Genomic DNA, 13,005 nt, shown 5'->3' with positions numbered 1-13,005 from the left:
TATCTTGACTGCTTGATTTAGGATGCCTCCACAGCATCTCTCATGATGGAGCATCATATGTTTAGGCTACAACACACAAGGGCAATTCTTTGCCCGATAGTATCAACTTCTGCTCCCAGAGTCCAGGTGTAAGCAGGTCAAGGGAAAGGAAAAAAGCCCCAAGGTCTGCACGGCCTTAGGCAGGGGGATGGACACTCAGACAAACAGCAAGCCTGCAAAGCATACAGGAGTTCCCTATCGATACCACCTGCACCTGGGGAGGGACTGTTGTTCAATAATAAGAGCGCTCTGCATTATTTAGAGTTAGGGTTGCCAGGCTCAGGGCATGAGACTGATCCTGTATCTTTAGGAGAAGAGAAAGTCAGCCAAGTGCAGGTGTTCTTGCAACACTGTAATGGGAAAAACCACAAGGTGGAATTCTCCCTTTCCCTTGAACAACTTTTAAAGATACAGAAGACCTCTTGGTTGCCAGGCCCGGCCTCCAAGAGGTCTTCTATATCTTTAAAAGTTGTGCAGGGGGAAGGGAGAATTCCACCTTGTGGTTTTTCCCATTACAGTGTTGCAAGAACACCTGCACTTGGCTGACTTTCTCTTCTCCTAAAGATACAGGATCAGTCTCAGGCCAGGAACCTGGCAACCCTATTCAGAGTACATTTTTGGAACTCTTCACTGAGCAATACCCATAACTAGAAGTAGTGGGAGACACTATTCTGGGGTGGAAACTTACCCAATTTAACAGTTGTTAATCTGGGACCCCAGCAGAGCACTGATACTCACTTTATCCTAACCCTCATCTGCGCATGTGAGCCTGAACATGCCAAACAACATCAGAAATAAAAATGCTATAACTAAAAGGGAGGGGGCATGAGGGCAGAGCGAGGGAGGGGAGTGTGTGTGCGTTAAAATAAAGGGTGTTCCTGTTTTATTGTATTAATAATCTATTAGATTATTAATCTAATTAACTAGATTTTTAAAAAGCACTTTGCATGCAGTAGGTTCCAGGTTCAATCCCAGGTGCAGGCAGTTAAAAGGATTAGGTAGCAGGTAACAGGAAGGACCTTTTGTTGCCTGAGGTGGTGGAGGGCCACTGGTAGTCAGAGTACAGTACCAGGCTAGATGAAGAGTGTGACATGGTATAAGGCAGCTTCTGATGTTCCTATGCCCTGCTTTCTCTCTCAGCACTGACAAGAACCAGAAAGGATAGGGAAGCTCAAACTTCCGTTTTGAATCTGGGGGGGGGTAAAGGAGGAGGTTCCTTTTGATACTCTACTTCCTGATTCAAGTCCAGTCATACTCTAGGGGAGAGGGTCAGAAAACAAACCTCTGCCACATCTTATTTGGAGGATGTGTGAGAAACACAAAAACAGAGAGGAGCCTTAAGCAAAAAGTGAGGCAGACCAATATGGAACCTTTCAGCTAATTTTTAACAAGAAAACCTGTTAACGTGTGAGAGGGTGTGCATGTGAGTGAAAGAGTATTGTCTCCCTCCACATAGGAAGCTGCCTCAATATGGAGTCAGATCTTTGGCCCATCTAGCTCAGTATTGTCTACACTGACTGACAGCATTTCTCTGTGATTTCAGCAAGGGGACATTCCCAGTCCTACCTGGAGATGCCAGAGATTGAACTTGGGACCTTCTGTGTGCAGAACAGATGCTCAACCGTCAAGCTACAGCCTCCCCCAACAAGTGTTTTATATTTTCCCATGGCTACTTTTACTAGAAGTGCAGGGTGGGTGTATGTGAGTATGTCTGCACATACACATATTCAGAAGAGCACTGGCTGGGTAGGGTAAGAAGGTCCACCTCTTTTCCACTGCCAGTGCTCCCCCATTCACATTATGGGGTGTGAGATACAGTTCTAGCCTGCTGCTGAGTTGCCCAGCAGGGTGAGTGGAGGGACCTCTTTGTTGGGGCTGTACATAAAAAGAAAGGACATAATGGAAGAATTTCATCCCGTGATTATTTGCATGTGTGAATGAGTCATCACAGTTCACATCACAGATACTTTTTGTGTCCCCTCAAATGTAATAGTATTTTCAGTGGAGTTACTTCACACATTCAGTAGTCAACTAAGCATAAGCAAGCTTAGAGAAACCCTGTGAGGTACAAGCATGTGTGAACTAGCTTAGGATCAAAATAGGCTGGAAGGTGAGTGCTTTACACATTTCTCTCTCTCTCTCTCTCTCCACCCCCCCCACACACACCACACGCACACACACACACAAAACAACATCAAATAAATCTGATAACCAGTCCCCAGCACAGCTTCTTTTTCATGCAAAATAAATAAAAAATTTGTGGGGTGCAAGGATCTTCCGTGCATCAACTTTGCCTTTCACTCCAGAACTTTACAGGTCTTTAGCCACTAAGTACAAAGTCAGCTTAAACACACTAACCACTTACGTATAAGAAGAAGACAGAACACATTTTCTTTCATTTCACTCACTTTTAATTACATCACATCAGTCTCTGAGCTTACTCCAAGAAAGGGTGCACATGTGTTCCCCAAAGACTCGGAGGGGCATAAAATCTTCCATCACATAGTGGTTGCTTGAGTGGGTAGCAATTTCTCAGCAGCTTCAATGGTCTACCCCTGCCCCACCTTCCCTCATTTAGAAGCTCTTCCTCTTCCTGCCCACAAGTGTCCTTCTAGTATCTGACCACAGTGCCCCCCACTTCTCCCCTTTCTTCATCATATTGTCCCTGGCAGTATCTTACAATCCAGCTTAATACAGCCTCTTTTCAGCAACGCCCTTGGCTACCACTTGAGAGAGGAGCCGGGGCAAGTGTCATTCGCTAATAGTCTTCTTAACCTCAATATAAATAAGAAACAACATTTCAAAATGTTTAATAGCTAAGAAATAATAATAATAATTAAAAAAAACCACCGTGAAATATGCAAAGCGCCAATGGAGAGTTCCGAGAGTGCTTTGTCCAGTGCATGTTCTTTGTAGAAGCCCAGAGACCTCTCCCAGCAGCCTCTTCTTTGTCCCCTTAGTGCCACAGGCTATGCCTGGACACCCTGCCTCCTGGGGTTGGGCTTTCCCTTCCTTTGGAGAAGGCTAAATGGGAATTGGTTTTAAATGGGGGAGGGGGCAATCAGTCCATTTTGTGTCTGCTGAACTGTAAAAAAAATCCTTCTCCCTGCAATAGTGGCACTCTTAAGATCTTACTTCTTGTGGAGAAATTTCATTCTGCTACCTGGAGACGGGGGAGATGAGGAAGAGAAAGAAAAACCATGCATTTACTAAGCAGCAAAAGGAGGATGGTCTTAGCTAGGATCCTTAGATCCTAGATCCTTAGAAACAGATAAAACTAGCCAGTGCACACCTTAACTACATTTTTCCACCCCATTGTCCACTCCCCGGTACTTACACAAGCAACCATTCATTTTCATCTTTCATTGGTGATCACTCATGGCCGAGTAAGATTGTCTTCCAAGATAAGGTCTTTAACAGTGGGTCCGTAAGTGACTGTGGAGGCCAAATCTGGATCCACACAGCCTCCCACAGTGAGGACATAGGTTTCCAGATGGAAGATGATCGCAATGAGGATTTGTTTGACGTGCCTTCAGCTTAGCTCATTTGTTCCGTTCACCCTGCATCCGTGCTTCTTCTAAGTCCATAGCACCTTTGATAATAGCTGACCTCCATTTGCGACGTTCATGGGCCAAGACTTCCCAGTTCTCAATGCTCATGTTACATTTTTTTTAGATTCGCTTTAAGAACTTCTTTAAACCTCTTTTGCTGTCCACTGATATTCTGTTTTCCATCTTTAAGTTGGGAGTAAAGTAGCTGCTTTGGAAGACGGTGATCAGGCATTCAAACAACATGGCCAGTCCAGCGAAGTTGATGTTGAAGGATCATTGTTTCAACACTGGTAGTCTTTCCTTCTTCCAAAACGCTAACATTAGTCCGTCTGTCTTCCCAAGTAATTTGCAGAATTTTCCGGAGGCAGCGTTGGTGGAATCTTTCAAGATAGGGGAAGTGATCAACATTCTCCAGCATCACACCATTAAGCTGGATTGATGGTGCTACAGAGGGACTAGTTTGCACCTGTTGATGAAGTACGTTGGCTTTTTTAATATTAACTGAGAGCCCAAGCTTTCCATATGCTTCTGCAAAGACATTTAGGATAGTTTGAAGATCTTTCTCTGAATGTGCGGAGACTACACTATTTACAGCATATTGAAGTTCTACGACAGAGGGTGACATTACCTTACCCTTTTGCTTTCAGCCTCCTGAGATTAAAAAGCTTTCCATCTGTTCGATATATGATTTCCACACCAGTAGGAAGTTTCCCCTCAATAAGGTGTAGAATCATAGCAATAAAGATAGCAAATAAGGTAGGAGAAATGACACATCCCTGTTTTATGCCTGATCCGACTCTGAATGGATCACTCTGAAAGGCATTGTTATCCAAGACTGTTGCTTTCATGTTATCATGAAGGAGTCGCAAAATATTCACAAATTTATCAGGGCATCCAGTTTTCAGAAGGATGGTCCAGAGAGCGGTTCGATTCACAGTATCAAAGGCTTTAGTCAGATCATGTCCACTGTCCCTCTGGAAGGGTGGAAACCATTTTGAGATTCGGGGAGGACATCCTCTGAGAGGATGGAGGCGATTTGCGAGGATCCTTGCAAGGATTTTACCTGCGGTAGCAACAAGGAAGATACCTCGATAGTTCCCACAACCTGTTCTATCACCCTTCTTAAAAAGGGTGATAATTATGGTGTCCCTAGTCTTCTGGATCTCCTCCCTCATCCAGATTTTTTCGATGAGCTTATGAAGTTGTTGTGTAAGTTCAGGCCCACCTTCTTTAAAGACTTCAGCAGGAATCCCATCAGGTCCACTAGCATTGTTGTTCTTCATTTCATTGATGGCTTTACTGACTTCATCCAAATTAGGGGATACTGCAAGCTCGTCTCTAGTTTGTTGTTGTGGAATTTGTGAGAAGACCTCACCAGCCACAATAGAGTTACGATTAAGGAGGTCATGGTAATGCTCTTTCCAGCGCAGTGCAATAGACTCTTTATCCTTAAGAGGTTTGGTACCATCCATTGAACCTAAGAGATTTGTACCGTGATTTGTCAGTCCATAGATGGCCTTTGTGGCATTAAAAAAGCCCCTTGCGTCGTGAGCATCTGCAACGAGCTGGATTTCTTGAGCTTTCTTTATCCACCAGGCATTCTCAAGTTCTCTAGTTCCATATGGATTGTGGCTCCATGAATGTCACTGAGGGTCTTTGGACAGCGCTCATGTCATTGCCATGGTGTGTGATGCACTTTCAAACAAGTCATTTTGCAAACTTGACAGTGTGTGTCATGAGGGGTCGGGATGTTATACAAGTGGTTGTTTGTGTAAGTAATGGGGGTCCACTCCCCAGCTTCAGCCACCATCTTGGTTGATGGCAAGCATGCGCCCACAGCGCAGCCAGCATTTACTTCAAGGAACAGGTAGGTGGGGTGTGTGGGCCAGGCCTGTGCAGTAGTAAGGGGGGTGCCTGGGAGCTCCCTCTCTGCAATTCGTGGCAGGATCAGGAGCCGATGCTGCTGCAGATCGCAGAAGGGAATGCTACCCACCCACCCTAAGGAGAGGCTCTTCATGGGCCCCAGGGGCCCTTGGCCAGGGTCCAACCTGGCCACCCTCTGGTGCTGGCCCTGATTCCAAACAAACACACACCCATTGCTCTTTGTGATTGGACTTCAGACCACTTGATGGAATTTAAAAGCACAGTTACTGCAGTGAATAGCAGCTATGGGGATCTCTTACCTAACCCTTTCAGGAATTTATTGACTCCACTCTGCTCTCCGCTAGGAAGGGTTTCTAGGTACTCCTGGGCACGTACCTCAAATAAACCTATAGAGAAGGGTAAAAATAGAACACAAAAACAAAAAAGATTGGCCACCAGTTGTGAGCTCTAGTTGCAGATGCCACTTGAGCAGTGCTTATATGTTTAAAGGAGCAAAGGAGAAAGCCCAAAACTAAAATCAGGTTTAATTCATCAAATAGCTCTTGGTCTACTGTGTATCGCTCTCCTCCTCCTCTCACCTTTGGCTCCCTGTTTTCGCAACTCTCGTTCCTGAATGAAGCCCCCGAACATCTGGGTCTCCATAAAGACCTCCAAGAACCGCCGAAGGCTCTTGGAAGAGACGGACTTCCGGAAGGCTTCCCGCTGCAGGGTTCTTTCTTCCCTCTCGCTGGGAGTCATGAAAAGGGAATAGTGCCCCACAATTTCCACAAAGAAGCGGACAAAAGCTTCCGACACCACTTCATTCAAGGGGCTGGACTCTGGGGAGGCATCGGGGCAAGTTGGAGAGGGAGGAAAAAGCAGCAGAGAAACAAACAGTTAACAGACTTGGCCTCACCTGCTCTTTTCCAGTCCCATAACTTTTATCCTGCTGGTGTCTCGATTTGGACCACCAGATCTAAAGGGACCACAGCTCAGTAGGAGAGCATATGCTTTATACATAGAAAGTCCCAGGTTCAATCACTGGCATCTCCAAGAAGGGCTGGGAAAGACACCTGCCTGAAACCCTGGAGAGCCGTTGCCAGTCAAGTGTTGTAGACACAGGAACATAGAAAGCCGCCTTATACTGAGATAGACCATTGGCCCATCTGGCTCACTATTGTTCACACTGACTGGCAGCAGCTCTCTAGGATTCCCACCCTACTTGGAAGAGACACCAGGGACTGAGCCTGGAATGTTCTCTATGCTCTACCACTGAGCTACGGCCCTTCCCAAATTCTGAGCTAGATGAACAAATGGCCTCACTTGACAGAAGGACACTTCATATGCAAGTCCAACCATATGATTAAGCCCAACCTTGCCACATTTTCACACCCTCTCAGAGTGGCTATACAATGGTTACCGTGCAATATTTGGAATACTGTAGAGCTGGGAAAGGACAACTCACATGATCAAAATGTTGGAAGTCCCTTCGCTATGAAGAAAGTCTGGATGTGTTTTTTCTCATTTAGAAAAAAAACGTGGCTAAGGGAGAACGTGGTAGAAGTTTATAAAAGTCATGCCTGATGCAGAGAAAGTGGAGAAAGAGATCCCACTCACCACATAATAATGACTGGCAGCAGAGTCAGGACAAACAAAAGGAAACACGTCTTCACACAATATTATTTATTATAAACAGTTGTCGCAACAATCTAGGGCAGGTTACAGCAATACTTAGTTAACTTATGGAATTTGCCGATATGATTGGATCAGTCACTCAATGGCACAGCAGTAAGAGTCTGCCTGTTGCTTTCTACATGAGTCACTGCTCTGGCCCTGCTTCCTTCCAGTCAGCAAGTAGAAACTAGAATTAACAGCAGGGCTATGGAGTCGGAGTTGGAGTCGTAGAGTTGGACTCGGAGTCAGGGGCAATTTTGGGAGGAGTCGGAGTCGGTAGAAATGTACAGACTCCGACTTCCAAATAAATTTTGATTGACAAGAAGCAATTTTGGGCGGAGTCCGAGTTGGACAGTAGAAAAATAGAGAGTTGGAGTTGAAGGTTTGGTGTACCGACTGCACAGCCCTGATTAACAGCCACAAGATGAGGCTGATTAGGAAATCCAACCAGAACAATGACTCATGTAGAGATGCAGTGGTCAGTCCCTTCTGTGGGTGGGAATTTTGGGATTTTATTTGTCTAGGATACTAGCAGTTCTTTGGGAATTAATTGGTTTATAAGGACAGGTAGCTACAGAGGCATTACAAGAATTTTTCACCATGAACACCCACAAAACACACAGCATCGAGTAAACTTACTCACCAAGACTTTCAGTCAGTGTTTCCCACTAGAAACTAGAGTTTGGAGCTGGTAGACACTGGGGTCTGGTGAGAAAAAAAGATGAGAAGTTTTAAATCTTACCCTGCTTGCCATTGGGAATGCCCTCTTCCTTGTCATTTGCCAGCTCATTTCTTTGCTCCAGGATGTGTTCCAGCGCTCCTTGCAACTTCCGAGGTAAAATAGAGTCTTCATCTTCCATCTTAAAAAAAAAGAGAAAGGATATATTCTATAAGTCTCACACTCTGTGAGAAACGCCTGGGCTTGCTCTAAAGATGCAGACGTTTGGCCTTCAAGAGTGCTCTTGCACTCTTTCATAACTATACCTTATGACCTGCATTGCTGAGCATATCTTGCCTGTTTTTTCACCCAACCTAGGTTCTCATGCGTACGAAGCATGTACTTTACCTCTGAGCGACATACAATGAACGATGTAGGCAAGGATGTCCTTAAAGCATTGCTCTTAGGACCCACAAGTGCATTGTGCTTTCATCCAGAGTGGGCTGCACCATGGGGGCACCACCCCCATCTTCTCTGGTTTGTTTGGGTTTCTTTTTAAAGAGAAGGAGGGATGCAGAGAAACAATGACCACAGGTAGCTGAGCACAGATTTTCTTTATCTAACAGGTTGCACAGAAGTAGAGGTTTTGGGAGGTTTGGCTTTGTCACCCCTGTGTGGCAAGGTACACCTACAAAATTTCCCTCCTCTTGTATAGATATATCAAACATACAGGAGACCTGCCCTCCTTTGGACAGGATCACCCAAAGACATAGTTAACATGGGCAGATAAGTTTTTTAAACATTAGAAATAAGTCCCATTTGCAGTTTGGGATTAAATGTGGCTGCTGGATATGCCATGACTGAAGTCTAATGTCCTAAAGGATCTCATTTTGGGAAAGGGCATTGAATTTCATCAGATCAAGCCCTGTGGACACCAACTCTGTCATTGCTCTGTGATGGAATACATTTTTTCTGTTTGACGTACTGAAAAGCCTGAAGGGCTTCCACCTCCTAACCTGAAGGACCACCAGTGCATTTATCAGCTACGTGATCCACATGACAGATTATGATGGGCTGTATCCAATTGTTCTCTGTCTGCTGGCGCAAGGGCTTTAGAGCCAGCAGATGGACACAGCAGAGGATTCCAATGCAACAGTGGCACTAGCAGAAATTCATTGCACAACAGATTGCGTAATCTATTGCTGAGGGGGTCCTCCTTGGAAGGCTTTAACAGAGTAATAGACAAACTCATGGAGAATAAGACTATCAGTGGCTACTAGACATGATGGCTCTGCTCTGCTTCCATAGTTGGAGGCAGTATGCTTCTGAATACCAGTTGCTGGAAACCGTAGGAGTGCTCTTGTGCTCAGGTCCTGCTTGCAATGGGCATCTGGTTGGCCACTGTGAGAACAGGATGCTGGACTAGATGGGCCACTGGCCTGATCCAGCAGGGCTCTTATTAAGTTTTGAATGTGCAACAAAGTTACCCAGCAACCTGCTTATGCATTCTCTTGCACAACAATATTCTGCTGGTGGAAAACATTTTGCTAACAGAACAAGTATGCTACTAAATGACTTTAACTTAGCACTATATTGGACACAACCCAATGTACCAAAACCTAGGTTTAAAATGGACACACACTAGGTGCCGTGCATGAGAGGAGCCTGAGACACAGATTAATGAGCTAATCAAGAAAGCTCACAAGAATGAGCCAAGTTATATAATCCTCAAACATCAATTTTAAAAAATAACATAACAAATAAAAGTCTATATGAACCCTAGCCAAGGTAGCCTGGAGGATAAAATGCATCTAGGGAGTGAAAGAGAAACTCACACCTTTAGGTCCCTTTGATAACTTAGGAAGTGTGAGAACCATCAATCAGTGCAGGGCATGTGCCCAAAATGAGCCCATGTCAGTTCAGAGTCACCTGGCAAGACAGACAACAACAACGGCTCCTGAGCTGATTAACATTTACACTGGATTGTGCAAAGGACAGGGCAGGCTCCAGAGTTGAGGGGTCTTTCAAAAAGCATCATCTGGGTGGGCTTAGTGGCAGATGACTGGAAGACACAATTTTAAATTAAGAGCATAAGAAGAGCTATGTTGGATCATGCCAGTGGCCCATCTAGTCCAACATCCTGTTCTCACAGTGGCTAACCAGATGCCTGTAGGAAGCCCACAAGCAGGACCTGAACGCAACAGCGCTCTCTCTCCTGCGGTTTCCAGCACCTAGTATTCAGAAGCATACTGCCTCTGACCGTGGCCTACAATGTTCCAGAGTGATGCAATGTTAAGACTGTGGGAAGTTTAAAACAGTGATCCTGACCCAAACACTGGACACAGAGGACTCAGGGAAAGTATGTCCTGACAGGGAGTTAGGGCCTTGGCTGACTAAGTATACTGATGCTGGGCTTGGAGTTCTCCTCATCCACATCATACCTTCATTTCAGAGTCACATTCCCTACATTTCCCGTTTTGCACTAATACAGAACCAGATCTGAGAGAATAGGATCCTTACAGATGTACTCTATGGGCAAAACCTCTGGGAGGAAGAGGGTCAGTCGTGCATTTTTGTTTTGTTTTTCATAGCTGAAGGAAGGTTGGGGTGAGGAAGGGACTACTGCTTAGGACATGTCCACTACTTACACACTTTGACTTCTGGTCAATAGCTTTGGCACATTTTAGAAGTTTTGAAAACATGCAGAACCTTTGACCAGAGGTGGCAGAAGGATTATGAAGAAATGCATGAACACACACCATGGAAAGCAAAGCCACTTTCAAATGATGTTCAACTCTTTCAGCAGTCTGTGTGTCTCCAGCCTCCATTTACCATCACCCTCCCTGAGCTTCCAGCAACAAAGCAGAACAGAGTTCTTCATCCCCATTTGCCCCTCTCATTTTGTTCACATAGAACTGGTGTGGGGAACCTTTGGCCCTCCAGGTGTTACTGAACTACAGCTCCCTCATCCCTTGCCATTGGCCATGCTTGCTAGGGCTGGCAAGAGTTGTAGTTCAGCAACATCTGGAGGGCCAAAGATCCCTACACCAGAGATAGAACTAATATGATTGAAAGCAAGTTGTTCTTACCTGTCTGAGAAATCGGTTATTGACAAGGTCGACCACAAGGACCTGTCTCGGACAAACACACACACAAAGGGAAAAGGGAAAAGGAAAGTCAGTGCGAACAGGTCACTGGCCTCCTTGGAAAAATGACTGCACTCTATACAGCTTTCAGGGGGAAAGACTCTGCCTCATTTATTTATCTGAAGCACCTGCTCTTCAGCCCCCCAAAAGAGAAAAAAATGCTCCCAAAGGCCTTTCCCCACTGAGCCTCAGAAAGATATGAAACCTGCCCCAATCCTAGGGTGATTTTATGACTTTCACCACAAACCACAGAATGACAACTTAAAAGATAAGGAAGCTGTTCCTCTTCAGCCTCTTAATCATGTGAACACTTTCCCTTCCTTCAAGGATGTTTTTCTGTATGAGAAACCACAAGAGTTCTTCCACACAATAGGGAAGAAGCAAGCAAATGAATAAAATGGGAGATAGCTGCATTCTCTTATCTAGCACTTTAAAAAAGTATTAAATTGGACTTTATGCAAACTATGATGCAAGCATGGGACAGGCAACGCGCAGCCTGGAAGAGCACTCCTGAGACTAAAGCAGCACTACCAAACAGCTTCTAATATACACAAAGGCACACATGCAAGCCGCACATTCAGTTGCTGCTCATCACGTGAACAGTGGGTGATGTACCTGCATGCATGAACCATCCCAAAATTCCACCTGTGTAATATAGCAGCCAAGAGTGGAAGCTGCCAGCTGGGCTGTCCAGTTAAAATCACACACATCAGCCATGCACTCACTAGGAAGCAAGCAACCCTCTTTCAGTGTCAGCCTGCCAAAAAATGATAGTGACATTGACCTGCCTTGCAGTTCTATTGTAAGGATGACAAAGCTATTGTCTGAAGTGCTTTGAGCATTTTTAAGGTACTATAACTTTTGGTATAAAAGTTAACCCTTGACATGGGATAGGAAGGGAACAACAAACACTGAAAGGGTTCCCCATCCATGCTTTAAAGGGGAATGGAAGCTGCTTGGCTCCCCAAGGGAATGTGAGGGGAGGGAGGTTATGACACAATAGCAGCTGGGCCATGTTGTGCCACGTTGCCTTTTGGGGGAGAACAGAAAGGAATCCTTGCAATATACACTATGAACTTTCCAGAAGAACTTAAAAACATTCCTGTTTTACCCAGGCATTTGACATGCTGTTCCTGGCAACGCTGAAATTATTCGCTGTGAGAGAATGAGCCTGTTTTACACATTTTAAAGACTTTTAAAATATGTTTTTATTTTATCTGTAATTGTATTGGTTTTACCACTTCGGTGTTTGCCACACTGGGCCACTTTGTGAGAAAGGGTGGGATAGAAAACTAATAAGCACATGCACACAACGTATTGTCCTTATCAGGCAGGTCAGATTCAACCCAAAGATGTATTTCATCATCTTGAATGTTGTGTATTTTGGACAAAAAGGGCTTCAAGTGGAATTAAAACCTGTCACAGTACGTGCCCCTCAGGCATGCATGAAGAGAACCCATTGGGCCTGCTTAGTTGTAATTAGCAGAAACCTCTCATGCAGACTGTTAAACTCAGTCCCATTTTGGACTAGGTGTGCCTTCAGCCACAAGCCAAAATGAAATCCATACTTGGAGATAAAGTAACAGAAAACAGTAGTGCTTAAAAAAAACCCAAGATCTCCAAGGGAGGGGAGGAACAGGACAAGGACAAGAGTTATTTCAGTCAAACCTAGAATATCAACCTCCTCTTCTGTCTCCTCCTCCTCCTCTTTCATTTCATTTCTCTCTGACCTCATCCATTTTATCCCCTCTCCTCAACTATAAACCTGTAACTTAAGACAGCACTTCATGCACCTCACAAAGTAGACTCTAAGTCCACAATACATTTGTTAGTCCTTTGAGGTGCCACAAGACCCCTTAGCTCTTTTTGTCACAACAACCAGACTAACCCTTCTGGAAAGCATACAGACATTCAGAGAGTTAAAAACAACCACCACAGCTTAATACTAAAACAGATTAGAAGGCCTGGGGGAAAAAGGGGGCTTTGCCTGGTCCAGAAATGACAACGAGGAAGGTGCCAAGCAAGACTCTCTGGGGAGGGCATTCCACAGCTAAGATGCCACCACTGAAAATGC

At 44.9% G+C, this 13,005-nt stretch overlaps 1 protein-coding gene across 1 annotated transcript in view; it reads right to left on the bottom strand.

The window, feature by feature from the left end:
* Nucleotides 1-2,427: 2,427 nt before the first annotated feature.
* Nucleotides 2,428-13,005, bottom strand: part of DENND2A (DENN domain containing 2A) — a 49,680-nt gene continuing 39,102 nt past the window's right edge. Inside the window, exons 16-20 of the mRNA XM_061638788.1 lie at nt 10,875-10,916; nt 7,870-7,987; nt 6,053-6,292; nt 5,774-5,860; nt 2,428-3,202 (exon numbers count right to left, since the gene is read on the bottom strand). Of these exons, the coding sequence (XP_061494772.1) occupies nt 3,171-3,202; nt 5,774-5,860; nt 6,053-6,292; nt 7,870-7,987; nt 10,875-10,916 (519 nt within the window). The 3' untranslated portion in view covers nt 2,428-3,170. The remainder of the gene's footprint in view (nt 3,203-5,773; nt 5,861-6,052; nt 6,293-7,869; nt 7,988-10,874; nt 10,917-13,005) is intronic.

This window comes from Rhineura floridana, chromosome 8, assembly GCF_030035675.1.
Source record: "Rhineura floridana isolate rRhiFlo1 chromosome 8, rRhiFlo1.hap2, whole genome shotgun sequence".
Classification (NCBI taxonomy): domain Eukaryota; kingdom Metazoa; phylum Chordata; class Lepidosauria; order Squamata; family Rhineuridae; genus Rhineura; species Rhineura floridana.
The sequence above is the reverse complement of the archived record's forward strand: the minus strand, read 5'-3'. Positions and strand labels throughout refer to the sequence as shown.